This window comes from Podarcis muralis, chromosome 11 (genome assembly GCF_964188315.1).
Source record: "Podarcis muralis chromosome 11, rPodMur119.hap1.1, whole genome shotgun sequence".
NCBI lineage: Eukaryota > Metazoa > Chordata > Lepidosauria > Squamata > Lacertidae > Podarcis > Podarcis muralis.
In genome coordinates, this window is record NC_135665.1 from 52,707,879 (window position 1) to 52,734,005 (window position 26,127).

At 41.6% G+C, this 26,127-nt stretch overlaps 1 protein-coding gene across 4 annotated transcripts in view; it reads right to left on the reverse strand.

The window, feature by feature from the left end:
* Positions 1 to 26,127, reverse strand: part of WDR7 (WD repeat domain 7) — a 213,668-nt gene that overhangs the window by 33,219 nt on the left and 154,322 nt on the right. For all 4 annotated transcript variants that reach the window (XM_028747877.2, XM_028747879.2, XM_028747876.2 and 1 more), the window contains 2 exons: positions 25,070 to 25,152; positions 11,929 to 12,028 (listed from right to left, as the gene is read on the reverse strand). In XM_028747877.2, the coding sequence (XP_028603710.2) occupies positions 11,929 to 12,028; positions 25,070 to 25,152 (183 nt within the window). The remainder of the gene's footprint in view (positions 1 to 11,928; positions 12,029 to 25,069; positions 25,153 to 26,127) is intronic.

A 26,127-nucleotide genomic window follows, 5' to 3' on the forward strand; every position in this document is an offset into this window, starting at 1 on the left:
GAAACCCTAAAGGCTTTTATAGGGTTACAATAATTGCTGGTGTGATTTTGGGCAGAATCCAGGCTGCTCATTATCATTTGACGATACAGATTTTGTTGTTGTTGTTGTTCAGGCTTATTTTAAATGTAAATTCACAGAAACCTGAGATTGCTAACTCCTTACCAACTGGACTTGGAATGCAAATATTTGCAATAAGTGCTTTCGAAAACACACAGGGATAATCAAAGTAGACAAGTGTTTAGGAGGGAAGTGTGGACACTCAAAAGTCCATTTAACTCATTTACTTGCCTCTTTATTGCTTTAGTTGGAAAATACTGAGCAACCCGTATTACTGATCAGGTTGTGAATTCAGAAAAGGGAGTAGTATTTCGTTAAAACCTCTGGCTTTAGTGCTGCTTCTTTATGGCGTAGAGTCTACATGCATATACCACATGTGAAGCAATAATGTTGTCTATAGATAATGTCAAAAACACAGAACACCACAGAATTCTTGAATAATAAAGTATAAAAACATTTTACACTGTGATTTGTGTAAAAGATCAAATCCATAAGGTCCTGTACTCCTCCTCTCTTGTGTACACATTCCCTGCTCCCTTTACCATTTGGAGTCAATGATGGCACAACATTATGTCTGGACTCATGTTAATGCTATCCATTGTTAGGTCAACACAAGAGTTTACAAACCTACATTAGGTATGCATATGTAGTGTGGAAGTCCATTTAATTGTTTATCACAGTCTCTCAGTGGCTGCACTTGGAAGATAACATCTTGGCTTAATATGAACTCGCCTTGTGCCACCCACTCCCCAATTTACAACCTCTCTTTCCACAAGCTGGCAAAGAAAACAAGACATCTTGGATTAACTATAGTTTCTAGTTATGGCCAAATCAGAAAACTATGGTTAAGAGCTTTGGGGAAAGCAAGAATATAAAACTATGGTTTGAGATTGGCTTTGTAGCCTGGCTTGTTCCAAAGCTGCTGCTAGCCATAGTTTCTAGGTTCAGACTGAATACTTTCGTGTTTTGTTGGCTCATTTGCACAAAGTGAGAAGCAAAACAGCTGCATCTGGCAAACGGGTCTTCTTCGTTTCTTGGTTTATTAAGCCAAGACGTGATGTTCTGCACCCACCCAAAGGAAAGTACCAGTGATCGGATGAAAAATACTAAGCTCCCGAGGAATAGCAAAAAACATGGTTTAGCATGTACCAGAAATCATCCATAAACTGCATAAGGATCCATAAGCACACGAGGTTCCCGCTTTCTCATTTCCACTCGTGGAGAGATTTTACTATGCTGCAAATCTTGAGTAGACTCGAAAAGCAAACTGAAATAAGAGCATAACAGCAGCAGCCCTGCTGGATCAGTGAAAAGGCCCATCTAACTCAGCATCCTATATTCACTGTGGCCAACCAGCTACTTATGAGAAGCCTGTAAGCAGGACATGAGGGCAAAGGAACTCTCCTGGCTTGTGATCCCTAGCAAATGGTAATCAGAAGCCTATTGCCTCCAGTACTGGAAACCATTGGTAGACAAATTCATAGTGGATAAGGCTAAGCATGTTATGCATTTAGGGAAGGAATACATGATTTAAGCAGTGCTCAAACCACAATGCTGTAAAAGCAATTTTACAATGCTGTAAAAGAACAAAATTATGACCGCGTTTGAAGGCCATAATTTTAAACCATATTTTTCTAGAATGTATAAGTAAATTAATATGACAGCAGTAACTCTATTAAAAGATCTGTAGGCCTAGTGTGGCTTCGAATGCATCACCAATAAACAACAGGAATAACACAGTGCACTATTACACTCACCTACTTAAAAAAAAGCACCCCAACTTTTTAAGGAGGGTATCCCATACAAATAGACTGAAATGTTTTTGCCATGGTATGAATTAAACCATGGGCCACAGTGATTGATTAAAGTGCTAAACAGACACGCCCATCAAACCATGTCCTGTACTCCTAACATATTCCTATATACATCTATGGGATCATCCCAGTTTAAAACAAGTAAGGATAGGAGTCTAATGTTGTTTAACCACAAATCACTGAATAAAGTAGGAGGCAAACCTTTTTTTTTAAAGCAGAGCCCAACAGCCAATTAGTGAAAGCCAAAGCACTGCCACTGAAGTGACTATCATCTTGCAAATAACGCCAGGCTGAGTACCGTGTCTTTTCAGCTCTTATGAAGTGCCTGTTGATTTAGCGATATTGTGCAATCAGTTGCAATAATCACACAGTTCATTTTCATTTCCAGCGACACAACTCGTAAGCTCGCCTCTTCAAAACCGCGACAATATTTTCCTTCCAAAGTGTGGAAATCTGCTAAAATCTAACACACAATGTCCAGCCTTAAAGCAGCTATAGGTCTCTGTCCAACATATAATAAATGTTATCCAGAAATGCAGCAGTTGTACTAAAGCTACATCACTTGCTTTCCAGAGCCGAGTAGCAATAAGATAGTATGTTTTATTATGAGTGTCATGGAGACGGTGTGAAAAATCAAGAGCCACAGGCAGTAAGCAGCAATGGGTCAATAATGTTCACAGAGACATTGTGTAGATAATCAACAACAAGGCCTTAGGTTCTCTATGCACTGCAAACAGCTGAAGGGCAAATCAATACAGCCATGGGAAGGACACTGCCTTGTTCCACTTCCCACAATACACTACCCACCACTACAGGAAAGCACCCTAAAAATGAAATGAATTCTAACTTCATCTGCAGCAAAGCACAAGGCAACTGCCATTAAAAGCATTTTATACACCAACGTTTGTAGCAGAAAAGAAAAGAAATCTCAGGTACAGAACATGAAAGTCCAATGAAAACAGATCTAAACAGTGAGCGATGACTGTAAGACAGGAAATGGTATGTACTCTGAATACTTATCGTGCAATACCAAAAGGAATGCAGCTGAACTCTTAAGAGAGAGATCTTTTAAAGATCCCTCCCCCCAACTGCTACCCGGATTCCAACCAGGCAATCACAATATTAAGTTTTTGAAGTTGCCCATTTAGAAAACAACACTTAACGATCAATTGCCTTTAAAATTAAGTAGGGAGTAACAGTCTTAGGTTAATAGATTTATATGTACAGATTGTTACAAAACTAATGAATCAACGTAACAGGATAATATTGCAATGCAGATCATTGTTGCCAGAGGCAGTATTTTGCACACAGTATTAATAAATGACTACTTTTTTAAAATATGTGGTGCTCATTTTACGAAACCGTTCAGTAAAACGAAACAAAAAATGTATTGGAAATAAATGTTGATTTATTATTTCTCAAGGAAATGGCGATTCTCTGCATCCATCATGGCATTAATCACTAGATGCAATCTCCAAGTTTGCAATATAGAGCCATCATTGTTCGGGACCTGATTAAAAATGTGCTGAAAAGGGAGAAGAATGCATACAAAAACAACTGGCCTGCTTCTAAAAAAATCCAAGCTAAAGTAACCTTTTGTCTCCCTTTGTTCAGACAACATAAGTTTGTTTCTTCACACACCAGAAATAATTCATTGCATTTTGGAGGGATATGTATACAAAGTAAAGGACATGAAGACAACCTAACAAACCCAAGGCGATGTGAATAATTAAACAACAACAGCAACAACACACATGTACTGTCAGCTTACTGCTGGATATGATTTAGAGGGTTGTATATGAAAAATTGATAGGAGAATTGATGCATACACAGTCCAAGAATGTATGGAGAACTGAGTGTTAACTGAAGCTATGACTAACAGGCAAAGCCCACCAGACTGTTTTCACTACACGCCATTAAATTATATCACTAAAATATGAAGCAAAAAGCATAATGATTTGGGGCATTGCCTGCCTTTTTACAGAATCATAAAAAACTAAAAAAAAGTCCTATAGTGCAGGTACATCCCTCATGGAGGTGAGAGAAAGGATACACAGTAAGTGTATTTCAATGCAGAAGAAATTTAATTAATTGCATCAACAGAATATTATGCTAAACAAAAGTATCTTGACACATGCAATGGTATTTTTTATTAGTATAGGGCAGCATACAAATTTAATAAATAATAATAACGATAACAATAAAATGTTCCGTTTCTAACAACAGCCTTGTGCCATTGTAAAGCTGCAATCTTGAACACGCTTACCCAATAAAATAAAATTTAAAAACTGGGCTTTGCTTCTGAATTCATACACTATGTTCCAGCAGATTTTTCTATGGAATATATAATGGATTTCCAGGCAGCTAATTATAGGTTTGTTTACTCTTGGATAAACAGTGCGAAACTAAACTACCGTAAACTAAACTAAACTAAACTAAACTAAACTAAACTAAACTAAACTAAACTAAACTCAGGTGGTTTTACAGCAATGTAAGACACCCTTGGCTTAGCCCAATACAGTCGTACCTTGGAAGTCGAACAGAATCTGTTCCGGAAGTCTGTTCGACTTCCAAAACATTTGGGAACCAAGGTGTGGCTTCCGATTGGCTGCAGGAAGCTCCTGCAGCCAAACTGAAGCCACAGAAACCGCGACGGACATTCAGGTTCCAAAGAACGTTCGCAAACTGGAACAATCACTTCCGGGTTTGCTGTGTTTGGGGGCCAAAACGTTTGTCTCGCAGGGCATTTGACATCTGAGGACTACCCTCCCTGCAGATAACTTTCCAATGTTTTAAGACTAGAAAGCCAGATTTTCAATCAAGTGCCTTCCTTCCCTCATCCATGACTCACCCATCTGTAAATATCCCCAAGTGACCTACCCATTCAGCACTCACCAAGCCCATCCATTCCCTGATGACAGGGCAAGCATTAAGGATAGGCATGGCTGGACACTTGCTCAGACCCACATTCCTGTAGCCTCATGGCCCTGCTGTTAACCCCCTGACTCCTTGCTGTCACTACCTTTTCCCTTGCCCACCACCTCAAAGTATTCTCATTTTCTAAAATTTAGAGAACATGAAAAGGGTACAGCCTAAATCATCATTGGCTATTTTCACCTACATTTCTAATTACCGTAATTTTCTGTGTATAAGACTAGGGTTTTTTCCTAAAAAATAATGTCAAAAATTAGGGGGCGTCTTATACACGGGGCCATCTCTCCCCATTTTCTTAAATCTGAGTCCCCCAAAATAGGGGGTGTCTTATACATGGGGGGGATCTTATAGACGGAAAAATACAGTATATTCTCCAATAATATCCGGGGGAATGGGTATACAATACCGAGATTTCTTTGGGATAAGAGGAGAAATTGAAACAGTGATCTTTCCTATGCAGAGTTTTGGGACGCAATGTGAAAAATTGGCTACACGCTTTTGGTTGCAATGAAAGAAAGCAAAACATTTGGAGACTGAAGAACATGAGACATAGGGCTCCAAGAGGAATGGCGAGTTTTTAGGAGATGATAGTTCTGTTCAATGGGGCTTCATTAACAGTGAGGGGATGCCATTCCAGGACTGACTGCATGATTCTTTGTAGTTCAGCAAAATCTAGAGGGACACAGGTTCTCATCCCCTGCTGTAAATTAAGATTTTTAACACTGCAGTATCCAAACATTTGCACCATGATGCAAACCTTACTGAAAACACGGTGACTAGGTTTGGAATCAGTGTAATTTAGCCCACATACAGACCTTTCATGTGGGCTTGTTTCCTTGGCATGATTTCCCATGCAGAAATAGAACTGGCTTTACAGTCTGCATAGAGCTGAACATGAACATTTCAGCAGGCCTTCTCCAGCATCACTTGTAGAACACAAGATATTTATCTGCCAAGGACCTCTCTGCCATAAATAGTGATGGAAAGAACAACTGTTCTTTAGGCTAGAACAGGTCTAATACATATGTTTTGTTACTCAAGTCTAATGCATGTAATTTGTTTCTACAAATTGCACTAGACTGACATCTTCTGACACAACACGAGCATTACACAGTATTACAATTCCATTCGTGGGCTACAAACCAGAGGAGGAAGCACGGTTATAAACTGGATCCCTATTTGTCTGCTTCCAAACCCAGTGTAGCTGCACAAATTGATATTATAGCTTCACCTTAAGGCATGTGTGTACAGCAAGCCGGCAACTTACACCCATTTAACTTGAGTGCATTCAGTTTTACATGTGTGGCAAAATTAATTAATTAATTAAAAGGGGGTGGGGAAAATGACTTTGGCAATCCCACCTGCCATTGAACCCAATGTGTTTTGACTCTGTGCAGTGCTAGTAGTAGTAGTAGTAGTAATAATAATAATAATAATAATAATAATAATAATAATAATTTATTATTTATACCCCGCCCATCTGGCTGAGTTTCCCCAGCCACTCTGGGTGGCTCCCAATCAAGTGTTAAAAACAGTACAGCATTAAATATTAAAAACTTCCCTGAACAGGGCTGCCTTAAGATGTCTTCTGAATGTCAGGTTTATCTCTTTGACATCTGATGGGAGGGCGTTCCACAGGGCGGGCGCCACTACCAAGAAGGCCCTCTGTCTGGTTCCTTGTAGCCTCACTTCTCGCAATGAGGGAACTGCCAGAAGGCCCTCGGCGCTGGACCTCAGTGTCCGGGCAGAACGATGGGGGTGGAGACACTCCTTCAGGTATACTGGGCTGAGGCCGTTTAGGGCTTTAAAGGTCAGCACCAACACTTTGAATCGTGCTCGGAAATGTACTGGGAGCCAGTACAGGTTTGGCAGGTTTGGCTTTAGGCACGATCCCTGAAACGTAACTCCTGCGTAAGTTGCAGGCTTACTGTATGCACTGCAGACAAGTTGTTCTCCCTTGCACTCTGGCGTCAGGGCAAGGCGAGAAGTTTAAAATCTTGAAATCTAGTATCAGCGTAGGGACTAAAACACTTCGCTTGCAACAAAGATGTGTCATATTTATAAGAGGAAGTGTTGGATTCTTTGGGGACCTGTGAATTACACATTTCATTTGGGGCAGTTGCCAGCTCTGCCACTGACATCTGCACTACATTAGGTGCAAACAGACACCCAATGTGGCCACTGGGAGCCACAACATTTCAAAAGCGACTACAAGAAGAGGAGCAGGAGAACCACATGCTTCCTGAGAGCAACAGCTAACAAGTTCTCCAATGGGCTCCTATAATTGCCAACTTACTAAATAATTAACAACAAACTTATTGAAATCATTTGTCAAATGGAAGCAGCTAGAACTCCCTTCTTCAAACTGAACCTTATTTACAGGAAGGGATGCGTCCCATATTCCAGTGTGGATAAGCAGTTAAGTTTACAGTGACACTAACGTTTCCAGCAGCAAAAGCATTAAGTTAAAGGGACCTAGCTTACAACCAGATGCTGCAAATACCATTTCCCAGAAAACGAAGATTATGATACATGTTTGCCACATCTCTTTGTGTTATTGTTTTTAATAATAATAATAATAATAATAATAATAATAATAATAATAATAATAATAATAATAAAATGCCCTATTGGACCGTGAAGAGGCTCATCCAGCCCTGCATTCTGTTTCCAACAGACACCAGTTGGATCATGCCAGGAACTCACAAGCTGGGCATGAAGACAAGAGCTCTCCAGATTGGTCTCCAAACAGTAGATCAGGGCTGGGGGAACCTGTGACCAACTACAGGCCAACCAGTGATCACTGACCATGCTGGCTGGGGTGGATGGATATCAGAATCCAGCAACATCTGGAGGACCAAAGGATCCCCATTGCTGCAGTAGATCTTCAGCGGTGTCCTGCCTCTGAATATAAGTGGGTTGCATTTAACTATCATAGCTATTAGTCACTTTGAGAAAATGTTGAGTGAACCAGGTAGATAAACCCAATAGGTAAATTTACAACAACAACAAGAAAATAGAACCTGCTAGACCTATCCTCCATGAATTTGCCTAATGTGTTGTTAAAGGCACCATGAAGTCATTTGGCTGTAGGGAATTCCTAAAGTTTGGGGATTTCTGGTAGTTACGCTTGCCATACCTCAGGAAAATTCTTGACATGTCATGATTTTCGGGTGTAAAAATGGCATCAGGGGGGGATTTTCCTGAATCAGCAAAATGTCAGGGGAAACCTGGATGTACGGCAACGTGATGGGAAAAAAGGAGAGGAAACATGGCAACCCTAGTGGCAGTTAGCCATTATTTCTAGCCACCACTCTCACACATTCATCTAAGCCTTCTTGCAAGAGCAGAGGACTTAGGGGAGTCAAGAAGTCAACCCCTCACTTTGTGAGCTAATTATTGCTGCTTCTGAGAGTCTCCAAAGCCTGGAGACCAGTGAAAGACCCACCCAAGTGCCTGGGGTGCCAGAGAAATCAGGGAAAGATAGGGGTCTTTCTCCCTCATCCAGCACAAAATAAGACATGTTGCTTCCATGTTTTCTGTGAAGTACAGAAAGTCTGGACAGAGAAATATCATTCTGTTCCAAGGGGCAAGATCACGAGGAGCCTTACTTGACACTTTCATTCTATCTAGTAGGATCTGCTAGTGTTGCACACAACCCTCCTGTTTGCCACACACTCAAAAGCAAATCTAGCGCACCCTAAATCCCTTACATAGCAACCAGATGTTTTCCTGGTCAATGGCGAAAGCAGAACATTAGATATGCATTTTTGAAAAATGGAAAAGAAAACTACCATTTATTCTGTTGTATAATTTGTTGATAGTTTTGTTGTCTGCCTATGCACATGAGGACCTGTGACTTAGATCCATGTTTTTGTAGTGCTGTCAATCACCGGATGATTTTTACACTGCACGCTATCAACGAAAGCTTTAAAAGTTTTTGGTTGGACCCTGTGTAAAAACAAACTAATTCAAGAGGACCCATTTCAGTTGTACTGAACCTCCCCCCGCCCCAGAAAATGTTGGGGGGGGAACGGAGTAGGACTTGGGGTGGGGGAGTGATCAGATGGAGTGGTTCCCATGGCATTCCCTCCAAGCCCATTTGTGCCTACGTAACCCCAGACCATAATAATAGTGTGAACCAGTCTGTCCTTGAGTGTACTTCCAACGAGAACATCTTTTCCTCACTCAAACATCCTTTCCCTGTGAATATAACCAAACCGGCTGATGGAGCTGTTCATGCGAATTACCTAAAAAGGCTTGGATTTAGTTGTAGTCATTTAAAAGATGGTGCCATGTCAAACAACAACAAAAAACAACCCAAAGCACTTCTGGCTAAAAGGTACAAATATAAGCCAGTTATTTGCCTTTTTCAAGCTGCCCGTTGCCGAAACACAGAATGCATCCTAAAAGGTTGCTGGGAGGAAAGGGGGAAAAAGTCAGGGAGATAAGATACTCCAGCATGTCTACTGAACCAAGGGCAAACCAAGCCAGAGGGAAGATTTTCATTGCAGATTCAGCCATTCATACAGAGATGTAGCTGCAAGCACTTGCCCAGCCTGTCCATCAACACCTCTGACCTTTGTTAGCTACTTTAGACTCACAGACACATTTTTAAAAGCACATTTTAGAATCCATAATGTGGAGCCATGCTTTCTAGAACTAGTGGTGGAAATAAAACTCACTGTATTTACCCTGCAGACATGTTAGCAAACTAACTGTGGGAGGGAGGGAGGGACACAGGGTGAACTCTTCTTTGTGCTATTGTTTGAAATAAAGGGGGAAGGCACAGAGAGTAAAACAAATGAGAATAGAAACATCATTTGCTAGCCAGTCTTAAACCATGGTTTGTTGTTGGCTTACAGGTTGTGGCTTGTTTGGGAGTAACAAACCATGTTCCTAAGCTCTACCGAACTTGGTTTGTTTACTTGTCAGCACAAGGTGAGGACTGAAGTGGAAGCAATTGTGTTGTATGTATGTACCAGCTTGCTTTATAAAGTGAAGCTTTTTGGCTCACTGTTCTGTGAGAACATGACCATGTGTGAGGGTTCCTCTGGACCACTGAGGTCATTCATGCTTGAAAAGCCTTAGTTCAAGATGGATCAATCACGTGTATCTCCTGATAAGAGAATAAAATCCCTTCTTTTGCCTGACAAAAGAGGAGCTGAGACGCCAAAAGACGACCAGCTATTTGTGTTTCCTCTGATATTCATTGTCAGATGTCAGTACCGGCCATATTGGAATGTTAAATTGCACTTCTATTTATTGCCAGCCCACGGGTTTTCTTTCAGTGAAGGACAGCATGGGAGTAAGATCCTCTTCTTATGAGATGTGTGTTTTATAACACATAGACAAATAATCTAGAGCAGCAGCTGGGAGTCTCCAGCCTGCAGGCAAATTTGGCCCAAGCGAAGCTCTTTCCCCCAAGCCACATCCACCTGCCCTCAACTTGACATCATATATGATGTCAGGTGTGGGGCAGGTAAAGACGGAGCTCCCTGCTGAAAGTGGGGTTTGCAGGCAGCGCCTTTGCAAGTGCTGACAATCACCTGGCTGGTGGTGCTAACCAAGATCTGTCCTGTCAGGGTACTGCCATCGGAACAGGGTAGGGAAGCAGAGGGGCAGTTGGGTTACAGGGAACCTCTGAAAATCTTGCGAAGCAGTTCCCCTTCCTGTGGTGAGGAAAGCCACACCTCCAGTGGGGAAGAGGGGAAAGGACCAGAGGATGCTGCTGGGAGTCTCAGTACCATTTCTGGGGGGCCAGGACCAGAGGATGCTGCTGGGAGCCTCAGCACCGCTCCTGGCCAAGCCAGCCAGGAGGGAAGCACACCCTTTCCATTGCCCACCCTGTGCAGAGGTGTAAAACGCAAAGAAGGAAGGAAAAGGCTGGGGGTGACGAAGCTCTTAAGTTGGGGGAGGTCCCAGAAACAACCACTCCCGGATTCTGCTGGCGACTGAGGCAGACATGAACTTGTGTCTCTGCACTGTAAATAGTTTTGCACCAAAATAAAACCTGTAAAAGACAGGTCGGAGTCCTGACTGCTTACTCATGAGCAACCACCATTGCCATCTGACACGTCCCTTTGCCTGCGTGGCTTGAAATAAAGGGGGAAATGCTTCCACTGACATCAGGGTGAGGTTGAGTGATTGACAGGTGGGAGGCAGGGCTGACCTGCCAAAATGATCTGTGGAGGTCACAGGACCTAAGCGCCACTGACAGTTCCCTGCACCTCCCCCCACTCATTGGGATCTGAAGAAATCAGCACTAAAACTATGGCACTTTGGAAGAACAGAGGCTCTAAAATAAATAGGGTATTTTTAAAAACTAAGAAAAAAACAACTGTAGATTTAGCCTGTAATTTTTTAATGCACCTGAGATCAAACTGGAATAGAATGCCTCTTCCCTAAGTAACTGGGATATATAGGGGGCGGAGAAGGTAAGGTTTGTATGTGTGTGTCTTGAGGACACAAGGAAAAATAAGTATCAGAGGATCCTCACTTATGGCTCCTAGCAATGTGAGAAGGCTGGTATCTGTCTCTTAAGATTAGACATTTTTGTTTTTTCTGCCTTGGTAGAAGAACCTGGTGTGTTTTGACCCAGTGGAATAAATTTACAGTTTGATCTTAAGTACATTTACTGTGTGATTAACTTAGAAGTAATTGTGCTTACGGTCACAGGTTAATTTCAACTACATTCTTGTGATGATTACTTGTAATGTTTTTAATCTATCATGCTTGCTTTAAAAAGCCTTGATATATATATGAGAAATATGGGCTTGTATATATTTAATGATTTCACTAAAACAGCTCTACTTCAAACAGAAGAATTAACAGGGTGGGGTGGGAACGGTATCTGAAGTAAGCAAAACACTCAAGATACCCTTTGAGAAGTTACGGCTTTTTTCGGACAGCTATTATTAACCCATCTGTGCTCGCCATTCAGTTACAGCAAATGAAAACAGTAAGACTCTATATACATTGAGTCCTTCATTAAACTATTGATCCCCCTTAGCATTATCCATAATGTTCCAGCGACTCAGCATGTCAACTGGTGCAGAGCTAGTTTCTTTCCTCTCAATAACTTCCACAGTTTACAGAGAGGAGATCACAATGATTTATTTACCTGACATTTTCCAGTCCGGATGTCGTAGAGGGCCACTGAACCATGGCGAGATCCAACTGCTATTCTGTGGCTCCGCTCATAATAGCTGACCATGTAGAACCTGAATTGAACATTAGAGCAAGGAACGAGTGAGATTTGATCAGACGGTGTGGGATGCAAAACTTCTTCTTTTTTAAACTACACTCTGGTAATTAATAGCACTGCTAGTATCAACGTTTTATTTCACAGCCTGGTCCTGCAAATCCACTTTAGCCAGTGATATGCAAACGGCTGTTCTAACGGCCATGGCACCCTTGTTTTGCGGCTCTGCACCTTACCAGATGAATGCACCTATCCAGCTTCTTATGCAACAATTTAAACTGAATAAAGACTCTTGGCAGAACATAGAAACTGGTCAGAATAGACCTGATTGGAGCTCTCTCTCTCTTTTAAAGACAACAGGATATTTATTCATTCTGCCCATATACGATTTTTCTTGAAACACATATAGTATTTAATTTTTTGGGAATTTATTTCTTCATCCCACACTTCTCCTAACAATCCCATTTTTATTTTATTTTAGCCTGGCTGTTCTTTTTTTATTTATTTTCATATTTCGTATATATATACACACAGAGAGAGTATGCAAAAAAAAAAAAAGGGGGGGGGGACCACATACACGAAAAGGAAAAAAGAAAAAGACAAGTACCCCCAAAACAAACATTTTCTATTACACTTCTACGTAAGTAGTACAAGCTATCTTCTTACATCTAACTGGCTTGACTCCTTGATTCATAACATGACTTCCTGCTACCCTTGAACGTACTTAGTAGTTCCTTATTCTAAATATTTGCAATCAGTTGTTAAATCTGTGGAGAAACATTCTGGTTGTCAGTGGGATTTTAATCTACGCAAAGCCAAGCAATGGTCTGGGAACCTTCTTTTTTCATGTAATTTATAAAAAAAATCCCATTCTTATTCTCTCCTTTGAGTGATTTCTTATTGAGTCAATAAGTTTAGCTAATTCTAGATATCCACTCAATTTTAAGAGCCATTCTTCCTTTGTTGGCATTGTATTACATTTCCAGTGTTTCGCTTTCACGATCCTAGCGGCCGGGATTGCTTATAGAAAGACTCTTTTGTTATCTTTTGGGATGTCTGTAGTGAAAATTCCTAATTAAAAACGTTCTCTCTGTGTGTGTATTGTGTGTGTGTCTAATCATTTTTTTTATTTCTTCATAGATCATGTCCCAGAATGTTTTTATTCTGGGGCACGTCCACCACATGTGGAAAAAATTCCCCTCTTTTTGATTACACTTCCAGCATTTATTACTGATTTTTTTATTTATTTTAGCCAATTTTGCTGGCGTCATATACCACCAGTACATCATCTTTAGGAAGTTTTCTTTAATCGTATAGCATGCTGCGAATTTAATATTGTGTTTCCAAAGGTTTTCCCATTTTTCTAGCTCTATATTGTATCCAAAATCCTGTGCCCATTTTACCATTACATCTTTGACCTCTTCATCTTTTAGATGCCTATTTAATAATAATTTATACATTTTAGATTTATTATTATTATTTGAGAAGAGTTCTTTATCTAGTTCAGAAATTTTCTTCTAAAACCCATTTTCCCTTTTATCTGGTTTGAAAATACCATTGAGTTGATGATATTGCAGCCAACTTACGCCGATATGTTTTAATGTGTCACAGTCCTTTAGTCTTAGTTGGTTATCTCGTTCTTCTAATAATTTTTTATATGTCAGCCAATTGGTACTCATATTTTTCCTTTTAACTGCCATTGCCTCCATTGGTGATATCTACCATGGGTTTTGGCTCTAACAATTTTTTATTTCTCTCCCACACCTTGAATATTGCCTTTCTAACAATATGGTTTTTGAAACCCTTATGTATATTCACTTTTTCATAACCCAGATAACCATGCCATCCTACTACGTTATCCCTTCTTTCTATATCTAATAGGTTGGCATTCTTTAAAAGCATCCAGTCTTTTAACCATACTAAACATGCAGCTTCAAAGTATAACCTAAAGCCTGGCAATGCAAATCCACCCCTTTCTTTTAAGTCCGTTAATAATTTGAATTTGATCCTGGGTTTCTTGCCTTGCCAATATGTACCTTGCCATTCTTTAAAGCAACTAATTCCATTTATAATTGGGATGGTTTGAAAAAAAATTTGGGGTGAGGACTACCATTTTAATTGTCGATATTCTCCCATTTTAACAATCCCATTTTATCCTGCCAACAACCCTGTAAGGCGCATGAGGTTGAAAGTGCAATATAATAAAATAATAATAATAATAATAATTTATTATTTATTATTTATACCACGTCCATAAGGCTGGGTTTCCCCAGCCACTCTGTGTGGCTTCCAACAAAATATTAAAAGTACAATAAAACATCAGACATTAAAAACTTCCCTAAACAGGGCTGCCTTCAGGTGTCTTCTAAACGTCAGACAGTTGTTTATTTCCTTGACATCTGACGGAAGGGCATTCCACAGGGTGGGCGTCACAACTGAGAAGGCCCTCTGCCTGGTTCCCTGTAACTTTGCTTCTCGCTGTGAGGGAACTGCCAGAAGGCCCTCGGTGCTGGACCTCAGGGTCTGGGTTGAATGATGGGGGTGGAGACGCTCCTTCAGGTATACAGGACCGAGGCCGTTTAGGGCTTTAAAGGTCAGCACCAAGACTTTGAATTGTGCTCGGAAACGTACTGGGAGCCAATGTAGGTCTTTCATAACTGGTATTATATGGTCATGGCAGCCACTCCCAGTGACCAGTCTAGCTGCTGCATTCTGGATTAATTCACCTAAGATCACCTAACAAGTTTTGTGGCTGGGCAGGTATTTGAACCCAGGTCTCTCTGGTCAAACTCTGCAAGCTGCACTGCAATGGCAACCATTAGGAGCAGTGCTATTTTTCTAGAAAAAGAGGTGCCGGAACTAACCATGAACACCTCCCTCGTTCTCTTAGAATGGCAATGGCGCCTACTTGAGAGGTGCTGGAACTGAGTTCCTGTGAGTTCTGGCTAAAAAACCCCGTGTGTTTTTGTTTTTCTGTGATACACTCCTTTTGCAAGAGTAAGCCCATTCGAATGTGGATATATGCACAACTCTGGCTACAATCGAGGAATAACAAGCATATGCAGCACCAAAGACCCAAGCAAGCGAAAAAAACATTATTCGTGTCAGCACACAGTTCCATATTTCTGACTTCACTGTGAGAGGAAATGGGAGCTAGGATACAGCATACATATGGAGGTTAAATACAATATTTTTTGCCTCCCTCATTCTTTTCACATGCAACTGATAACAGCTGGATTACTGCTGATGGTTTAACTAGGTGGTGATCTGGTGATCAAATGCTGATCATTGGTTTATTGATTGCCTGCTACAGTTTTCTGCACTGAAGGCCTGATTTGCCACTATATGAAGGGATTTCCCCTCCTGCCACCACAGCACAGAAGCAGGTGGGGGATTTCTGTCTGTTCCTGCATGGCACTGTGTAGGCGATGCTAACATTAATTGCACCTGCTTACATTGGCATTCCAAAATCTCTTCTCTTGGAAGAGGGATAGATAGATATAGAAGAGTACAGTGGTACCTCGGGTTAAGTACTTAATTTGTTCCAGAGGTCAGTTCTTAACCTGAAACTGTTCTTAACCTGAAGCACCACTTTAGCTAACGGGGCCTCCCGCTGCTGCTGCACCGCCAGAGCACGATTTCTGTTCTCATCCTGAAGCAAAGTTCTTAACCTGAAGCACTATTTCTGGGTTAGTGGAGTCTGTAACCTGAAGCGTATGTAACCCGAGGTACCACTGTATTGCAAACAGCCCCAACCAACTTTCTTTCCAGGAAAGATGGTACGAGGGAGAAACAAATTCCTGATGAAAACAGGAAGATGATGAGGAAAGAATAGATTATAATGTAAATACTGGCATCTTTTATTTTTTCAGCTGCAGTGGGGGGCAAAACACAATGCAGTACTGAAAAGGCGATTCTGAAGAGCAAGGAGGTTTTAGTCTAAGGAATTCTGATGCCTGAGGCACAGAAAGATGTCCATAATTATTTAATACGGCTGAACAAAACACAGGCAACAAAAATGAAAAGGATTCTAAGATGTTGCTTTGCTGCAGTTTGTTTTTTTGTACAACAATAGATTAGGGAGAAAGCAACAGGTGGCTCTGCACTTTCTTGATTGGGATTGAGTAGAATTTGGGGAGCATAATTTTATACACAGTTTGCCTTCTTTGAAACCCCTGGAAAATCTCATTAGCAAAGTCTTCTGTGCACAGTAATGCAGTTTCGCTCTAATGAAGTCTTGCACAATTTGTGACACTACCAAGCTAAATGCAATGAAGAGTAACATATAAGGGAATACAAGTAAAGGTAAAGGGACCCTTGACCATTAGGTCCAGTTGTGACCAACTCTGGGGTTGTGGCGCTCATCTCGCTCTATAGGCCGAGGGAGCCAGCGTTTGTCCGCAGACAGCTTCCGGGTCACGTGGCCAGCATGACTAAGCCGCTTTTGGCGAACCAGAGCAGCGCACGGAAACGCCGTTTACCTTCCCGCCAGAGCGGTACCTATTTATCTACTTGCACTTTGATGTGCTTTCAAACTGCTAGGTTGGCAGGAGCAGGGACCGAGCAATGGGAGCTCACCCCATCGCAGGGAATTCGAACCACCGACCTTCTGATCGGCAAGCCCTAGGCTCTGTGGTTTAACCCACAGCGCCACCCGCGTCCCTTAAGGGAATACAAAGCTGGGGGCAATTTTGTAGGGCTGTGTTAACAGTTAACCTTGCATTCTGGACATTTGCAATTTCTCTCACAAAAAGGTGGTGGGTTGTTAATGATGACACAACAAACTGCTACCCAAGAACCACTGAGGTTCTTGATTTCTGATCCTTCTTCATGGCAATGGTCCAGCACACAGAGATCTACTTGGGATATATCAGCACTACAAGTTTCTACCAGTTTCATACTCGTTTAATTTGAGAAGAGTGTCTTTTAATGGTGCTAGTTTTTTAATCTGTTGTTTTATCTTTCTGTAGGTCTTAAGATTTTATAATTCTCTATTTTGTTCTGAGCCAGGCTTCCTTAACCTTGGCCCTCCAGATGTTTTGAGACTACAATTCCCATCATCCCTGACCTCTGGTCCTGCTAACTAGGGATCATGGGAGTTGTAGGCCAAAAATATCTGGAGGGCCGAGGTTGAGGAAGCCTGTTCTAAACCATCCTGGAAATATTTGTACTGAAGGATAGAATATCAATTCATGCAGTTGAAATAAACACCCCTTAAAGCTTTTGCTACTTGCATGGGATTTCCAAAACAGTATGGCCATATTCACATGCAATACTAAGCCAAACATCCTGGCATAATAAGCAAAGCACACACCAGCATGCAGCCCCCTGGCTCCTCCCTCCATGTGCATGGCTGAACATGCTGGGATCCAGCACTTAACCGTATCTTCCTATTACGTGTGAACTTGAAAACTATGGTTTGTGACTTCAGAATGAACCAGGATAGCAAGTCCTGATTTAAAGTTGGCTTGATATTCTGGCTTGGTTTGAACCAGGCTGGGTTTGCACGTAATAGAAAGCTATGGTTAAATGATGAATCCTAACTTTGTCAGTCACGTTCACAAAGGAAGAAGCAAAGTGGTTGCAAAGGACCTGCGTGCCGCTCAGGAATCTCCCAGCTTATTAAATCAGGATTTCTGGCTTAGTATGAATTCAGTCTGTGTTTCTGTGTGCACAAATCCCCTGACAATTTGCAATAGCTGGTGCAGAGGCCTGTTCTTCTGCATCACCACCACTGAGGTCTTGTATGCTGGTATTTTTTTTTACTGGTGTTACTCTATATCAATATTTTTTATTTTTGTAAGAAAACAGTATAACTGAAAATGCTTCTTGATAGAATAATGAAGGGAAGGAAATGTGGCTTGCCCAACATCAGACAATCAAGATGGGAAACAGAATCGTTTACAACTACAGCAACAAAAATATTAGTAGAGTCAATACAGAAGAATATTCCTCAGAGAACAGGAACAAAAATATTTTTCTAGCTGGTTTCCCAAAATTTCATTCTTACATATATATATATATTTAAAGCTAGTTGACCACTAAATTTATAAGAACTTTTAAAATATAATACATAAATTAAAAACACACTGTCTTGAGAGTATTTAAAAATATTTGCTACAAGCATTCAGATGGTGTGCATGCAATGGTACTAATAATAGATGATCCATTTTCTTTGACACGCTTTTACTGAAATGTGGAATATCTATTTACGTATTTGCCACTCTCCATCTTAAGTCTTCTTAAAGTATGATAGATTTTATCTCCTAATGCCAACTTTCCAGTTATAGACATTCATAGTAAGTTTATCTTAGCTAATTTCACTTATTCTAAACATGTCTATCTTGGACAAGATTTTATCTTAACATGAATGGTTTTGATAGGTTTGATAGATTGCTGATTTGTCATATCAGTAATTGTAGTTAATGCAATTATTTGATTTAAATTATATCTGGAATTGCCAATTACGTTGTGAATGCTTGGTCATGTTCAGTCATTGGTGATCTTATTATTGCATTGTAATGGCCAATTGGCTAAGCAATAAATTTGAAATTCATACATCTATTCTTAAGAGGTTCCATAGAATTTGTGTTTTGTGAACTGTCACAGTTTCAAAGTTGACATATGACTGTTTGAGAAGGACAGGCCATGGCAAATAAATTCACATAGCGAAGGGCAATGTTTGCATTTGTTTTGAATAATCAACCTCAAGGTGATGTTAGGACACAGGCACTCTTTTCTTTGGTATAAATAAGCTATATGCTTAACAACTATTTTATCTGGAATAAAATAAGCCACAACACAAGCCATTCTATGGTAATTCTTTCAAGTCATTTTCTATTTTTACAAATAACTAGAGGGGGAAACTAGGCAATGCTTATTTAAAGAGTGAATAAGATTGGATTCCAAATATTTACAATAACCCGAGTGCAACCATAAGTGAACACTTAGGTTCACACTTCTGTACTCCCTCGAGAAGCAGCATTTTCTTGGCTACAGATGCTGCCAAGTGCTGGCAAGAGGAAATGGGGATGTGCAGAAATCAGTGCACACAGCTAAAGAAGCCTAGGGAATCTCACACAGAAATCTCTCTTCTCACCACCCTGTTAAACTGGAGCTCTAAAACAGAGGTCAGAAGGAGGTCTCCATGGGGGGGAGGGTCTGTTACGGACTTGCATTCTCCCTATCAGACTGGCTGCTGATGCTTTTGTTGACTCTAGGAGATGTAGGTTGGGCAGCCTGGCCGAACTCAGGTATTGGATCCTGGAGGCCTGATCTGAAAGATTCAAGCAATAAGAACTGGGCATATAAGTGGAAACCTGAAGCACACCTTCTGTTACGTTTGATTCGCTGTGACCTGAGGCTGAATGGACAGCCTTTTTCATGATGACATTTAAGGTTAGAATTCCTGGTGTTTTCCCTCTCCTCTGGCTTCCTCTCTGTCACCATGGGCATTCCCAATCCCCCCGCTTCAGTTTCCTAGGAATCAACTTTCTCTCTTCATTGAGTTGCATTTTGTTTCCTGTTTCCTCTCCATCTGCCACCCTCTCCCTGTCCTGAAACAACTATAGTGCTTGTATTTTTATTTCGTTAATATACAAAGCATTTATAAGCCATTTTTTTAAAAAAACATCTAAGCGGTGTACAATATAAAAACAATGTCATCAAAACAAAAACACAACATGAAACCAAAGCAACAGTCAAAATAAAAAACCATACGGAACAAATAAACAACAGGAAATTGGGGGGTTCAGAAACATAAATCAAGGTCAGAGCTCAGGGAAAGTCTGGAGAAACCAAGGATGTACTAGAATAAACCACCTCCACTGATACTCCATCAATATTGTTACCATTCTTTTCAATGATTCTTCAGCAGTAGCTCCTCACTGAATTTTAATCCCAAATACCAAACAACTCTACAGTTCAGTGATACCAGTCCTTTTAAAGGAAGGCTCATGGTAATGATTGTACTGAAGATTTTGCTGAATTAAGGCCTAAACAAGAGGAGGCCTTGCTACTCCTAACATTTTCAAAATGTCAAAAACTACATTACCCTATGCCTAACACAATTTCTACTACTATTCTATTGTTTCAGCTTGCACGATCCCTGTCTGGCATTTTAATGGCACATACAGTAGTCAGAATACAAGATTAGCCAAAATATCAGAAGATATCGGTCTGAATAAAACACAGTCAATAGATACTGGATTTGACCCACAGAGTTCTGTGCAACAAATGGTTCAAGAAAGCTGATGAAGATGCATATCCCTATATGATTTACGTTACAGATTAAATGGGACATCCCCACTGCTACTTGTGGGAAAGCCGATGTGGATCACATTGGCTGACTGTCCTCTTGATGCGTACTGCAATCCTGAAGCGCAGTTAGATAATGATAGCAATTAATATGAAATACGAGGCTCACCACCACTGAAGCATACATACATGAGTTACAAAAACAGAGTGAAAATGTAGATGCTCCAAATCAGGTCTGCAATGTGCAGACTTTTAAAACTATAAGGTGTAGGCCACAGTTTTAGCAAGGCGCCTAATTTATGCTTGCTAAAATGAGATGCTCGCCCTTATTAAGATCCAGCAATTGAGCTTCCTTGAGTTTAAACTAATTTACTTCTCAATGCGGCTGAACTGCTTTGCAATTTAACTTTTTTTGCTTTGATCTGCAAAGGATGCTCCAGGGCAGCCTTAGTTCTGGTAAACAACATTGCATGGGAATCTTCATTGAACATGAAGTTGACCAGAACAAAGGCAAAGTCTAAAAGATTATTAAAATTTCAAATAAAAGGAGGGGAGAAGATTAGTCTGCAAACCAGTAATTTCCTTGTGTGTGCAGGGTGGGGGTCGGGGAGGGCTACTTGGAAGGGAAGGGGGTGGTGTCCCTTCCAAGTTGCCCCACCCCACCCCCAAACTACTTCTCCAACAGTTTGCCTTCCTCCAAGGCCAACTTGTAATAGAAGAATGGAAGTGGAAAGGCAAATTGTCAGGGTGGCTACAAATATCTGTTGATTTAATCTGTGAGTTCTAATATAACAGATGGATCTAACAAATCTGCACGTGAGAGTACCGCTGTATTGATCAAAGCATATTCTCTTTGTTTCTGGATTTTGTACATGGGTGACATTAGGCATCACTGTGGAAGAGACATTTCCTCCATGCACGAAGGAACACCTTTTCTAAGCCAATACTTTGGATCTGGTCGTTGCGCTGGAGGAGGGAAGGTTTACCAGGATTCAGGGACGCGGACTTATAAAAAATATTGGGGGGGCCCGGGAAAGCTCATGAATAATAAATAAGCTCATGAATATGCAAATAAAGTGGTGCCGCCTCCTCGTGAGCGAATAGGGGAGAGCGTGCTGCGCCTATTAATCAGCTCCAAAGGAAATTGGGTGGAGCTTTTGCTCGGGAGGGAGGGCAGGAGGCATGCAGCCCGCCCCTCCCTGTGCATTTTGGGCTGGGGGAGGGGCGGCGATGGCGCTCTGCTGGAGGGGCGCCGGAGATTATTGGGGGGGCGGAGCCCCCCCAAACGAATTTTTGAGGGGGCTCGGGCCCCCTCAAGCCCCATGGAGTCGGCGCCTATGCCAGGATTGGATGAACCCTTTTTGGCTTCACTCAGGCCCAGGAAGTGGATCACAGCTTGCCTGCCTATTTGGTCAATGGCTGGCATGCTGCAATGCTGGTCCCGCCCCTTCACTTAAAGAAGGTAGATTTCCAAAGGGTGCTGAGTATTTCCCCTCCTCCTGAAAAGGGGGTGGTTGGCCAAATAAGTTTGGGAACCCCTGGTCTAAAAGATGCTTACTGAGTGATCTGCTTTAGCTGTGGCAGGAACTATGTGTGAAGAGAAAGAGTCTCTAAGATCTATGTTTCAACACAGGGATTGTCATGAGGCCTCTTCTCACAGAGAGAGGAGTCACAAGTAAGTGATGACTGGGCATGACAGATGGGGAAGGGTGTGTCAGGGTCTGGGAGTAGAGGAGCACGTGACCACCAACCTACTTTGAACATGAGGACCATGATAGGTCCCCTCCCCCCGACTCATGCTAACATGAAGACTATAGGTCAGTCAAACACCATGACCCTCAACAGACCTTTGTGGCAGAAAGCAAAAAGGACAGTGGATCTTAACAACAAATCCAATTGGAATGGCTTTTGTTCTTATTGGAGTATTGCCTCTAGTGTTCTTGCCTCCAGTGCCCCTCCCTTGCTGAAAAGAAGACAATGGAATTGTCATTAGTCTCCACACTTTACTTAGGAGACAGCTGTTATCATGGCTTATAATAACAAAAAATAACAGCTTAGCTGGGGGCGGGGGAATATGCCTTGATATTGTTCGAACTGACAGCACTATATGATCACAACAGGTATGCAATTGAACATTTAATCAGTATAGCAGGAAGATCATTATCATATTAAAATATTTAGTAAGAGGATCATGTCAAAAGTTTCCACTTGGATTCCTTCCAGAGTTACAAAGCAAAATCATATTAAAAAAAATCTCTCCTGGTCTGAAAGCTAATCTGTACTGTCATTAGCACAATGCTGTATCATTTTTATAGGAGCCATAATTACGTACAATAAGATATAATGCATGATATTTAACACAATTTAAAAGGCAATGTGTCTCTATTAAACATGCCTCCAGGATAGAGTTTTCTCACATTAATTCCAACTTGTCCTTGCCTTTGCATTTCAAGTATGTGATGCAGAGCAGATTTTCAGTAGCGCACCCTATCAGTGGCGTAGCGTGGGTTGTCAGCACCCGGGGCAAGGCAAGTAATTTGCGCCCCCTAACCCATGGATTTGCGCCCCCTAACCTGTGGATTTGCCCTAACCCCAGATGTTGCGCCCGGTGCGGCCGGCCCCCCCTGCACCCCCCACACTACGCCACTGCACCCTATAAGAATTGCCGTTCCTCTTTTTGCTTTCACAGCGTGCTACACTGAAATCACTACCTGTGCTCTTTTATTTAACAGGTCTATAACCCACTTTGAAAATTAAAAAATCTTCCCAAAAGCAGCTTAGAAAATATGCATCAAAACACAGACAATATTAGCCTAATCATCTGCTCTAAAATACCGCTCAAAACCTAGCACTGTCATGAGAACCCAGCATAGCCTAAATATTGTTGCATGACACCCCAATCTCTGAGTGGTATGAGATTCCAGGTGCTTACCCAGGGTTCGTGTTTCCTTTTCGAATGACAGAGAAGAAGAGGAGTTTGGATTTGATAACCCGCTTTATCACTACCCTAAGGAGTCTCAAAGCGGCTAACAATCTCCTTCCTCCCCCACAACAAACACTCTGTGAGGTGAGTGAGGCTGAGAGACATCAGAGAAGTGTGACTAGCCCAAGGTCACCCAGCAGTTGCATGTGGAGGAGCGGGGAATCGAACCCGGTTCACCAGATTACGAGTCCATTGCTCCTAACCACTACACCACACTGGCTCTCTGTCCCCCACACTGGACAGTGGAGACTGTGGTGTCTTCATGATATGTGGTTTATTTACACATATATACAACCTGAGCATATGATGGAGGGATCCACAGCATTAATGCCCCAAGAGGGCCTTGTTCCCCCATAACCACAGCCTTGGATTTAAACAAAAATCAAACATTGCTCTGTCTCTCAGTCTTTCCAGCCTGCTGCTTTGCTTCTATCTCACATCAGTCCAACCTCTCTTCTCAACTCTGCCTTTTTCTTCTTCTAACTACCTGCCAGTTGAGGGAGGCCCACCCATTTGCTGGCTTGTACAAAGTCAATTCCTTTGCTCTCCTTAATGGCCCACCACTCCAGGTATCTTGGCTATTCCAGGAAGTGACAGGGCTGTTTGAAACTATCAAGGGATAAGGCCTGTCTGCTTCTTCCTGCAACTGAGATCCACAACTGAGGGACCACAGCTCGAAAGTCCCTACTCTATGTGCCCAACAGCCTGACAGTCTTGGCAAATGGGTACCTATCAAAACCTCTAAAGCAGATCTTCAGGAGCAATAGAACTTTAACACTGAAGATACACATGGCAGCATGGTCCTTACAATTGGATTTTCACATCAACACTGGTTGGGCAGCAAACCTGCCATGGGCCCTATGGAGACCATAGCATGGGAAGGTGGCCATGTATCAATGTCTCTTGTGGATGCGATTTTGAAGCCATTGCTTTTTCCCACTGCTGACACTGTTTTTCTTGAATGTTTTCTACCTTGAAGATGCCAGAGAGTGAAGATAGAAAAACCTGCTTTCTTTTCCTGCACTCACTCCAATCTGGATTATGCCATGTGGAGGGCATAATAGCCACTGCTACCCAAACCATAAGAACAGGTAGTAGAAAAAGGAGGGCATGGTTTTCTGAAATGATCCTTCACCATGCCCAAAAGTTATTGGCAATCTGAGGTGAGATACTCAGCGGAAGTTACCCCCAGTTCCAGTCACCACACAGAGTCAACTTAAGGTCCAAAATAGTTGACTACTGCAGAAGATAAGGCTTCAGTAATACTATTCTGGATATGGATATATACATACAGCTTGTAGGCTTTGCAGATACACACACATATATATATATATACAAGTACAAAGTATTTCTGCTGCTTCAAGATGTAACACAGACTTCAATTCACTTCACAAGATTCACTGACTGACTAATGAACTGACATGCCTTAATCACTTATATAGATGGCACTGAGCTGTTTCCATAGCAACTGGCTTGGCTGACCATGCACCTGTTGGCTTATCTCAGACATGGGATGATTTGTGCTCATGAAGGAAATTAACGCCTTCTTGCATGTCCCATTCCTCCAACAAAAGCCAGCACATTATCAGCTATTCCAAAGAACTTTCAACTTAATACTGAACATGAGCTTCTGTCCATGATTTTGGATTAGATAGGAGTCAATGTAAATTGATCCAAACCCTGTAACTTTCCTAAGACAGACTACTCATTTGCCTAATGCCAATAAATTATATTAACAGGAAGGGATAGGAATTATAACAGCTGCAAAATCTGTTCATTACCAGTCTCTGTGTCCACACGTTTTTCAATTTGTAACCCTACCTGCAGATAGCTGGGAAGCACTCTTGAAGTCCTTTTTTCTTGACCAATGAACCTTCAAGACAGTACATGATGATGTCCATAACCTATAAGCAAATTTTAAAACAAATGTTAAGTATACAAAAACAAAAATGTAAGAATTTTTAATACTAAGCGTAGGAAGGATCAACTGACAAGCCTGAATGTGTGCAGAGGTGGGTGACCAAGATGATTAGGAGTCTGGAAACCAAGCCTTATGAGGAATGGTTGAGGGAGTTGGGGATGTTTATCCTGGAGAAGAAGAAACTGAGAAGAGATATGATGGTCGTCTTCAACTGTCTGAAGGGCTATCACATAAAATATTGTTTTCTGCTGCTTCAGAGGGCATGACTTGAACCAATGGACAAGAAAAAGAGATTCCAACTTTTTAAAAGGAGCTCAGCTCAACCCCACTACCCACAACACTAGAATGGGCTGGTCTGGTTGGCAGGATGGCCCCTTTCCTCTTTGGGGAGATAATCTGAAGAAATACTTTTGCCAGCACAGCTAGCAGGAGGTGCCAACCCAAGCACCATAAATGCCCTCCAGGAATCTCCAGGAACAATAAAATCCCCCAAACAAAAAATACAGCAGCACATTTTGAAACATCTTTAGAATCAGGAATACAGTCTCCCTCTTGCGAAGGCAGTCTCTTGACTCACAAAATACTATGTGTCACACCCAGATTCTGCCTTACACAATCATACAAAACCTACTACTCATTCAGCGTCACTCATTCCATTCTACTGCCACACCTCCACCCAATCACTCCAACATCTCCCACTCAGTCACCAACTACTATAACCAGTCACTCTTTCCAGTCAACAAAAATGAGCTACAAAGCCTGTTTTACCTGCCACCTTCTGCATGCCCCACTGCATAACCTTTCTGTGGCTTGAGTTCATTGATTATCTTCATCTACGGTCCCCTCTTCTCCACCATCTCTGCTTTGTGCCATCTCCCCTTTTTTTGAGTTGATTCTACTCTGGACACCCTTTACCATCTTCTGAACTAGTTCATGAAGTGTATGCAAAACGACCTGC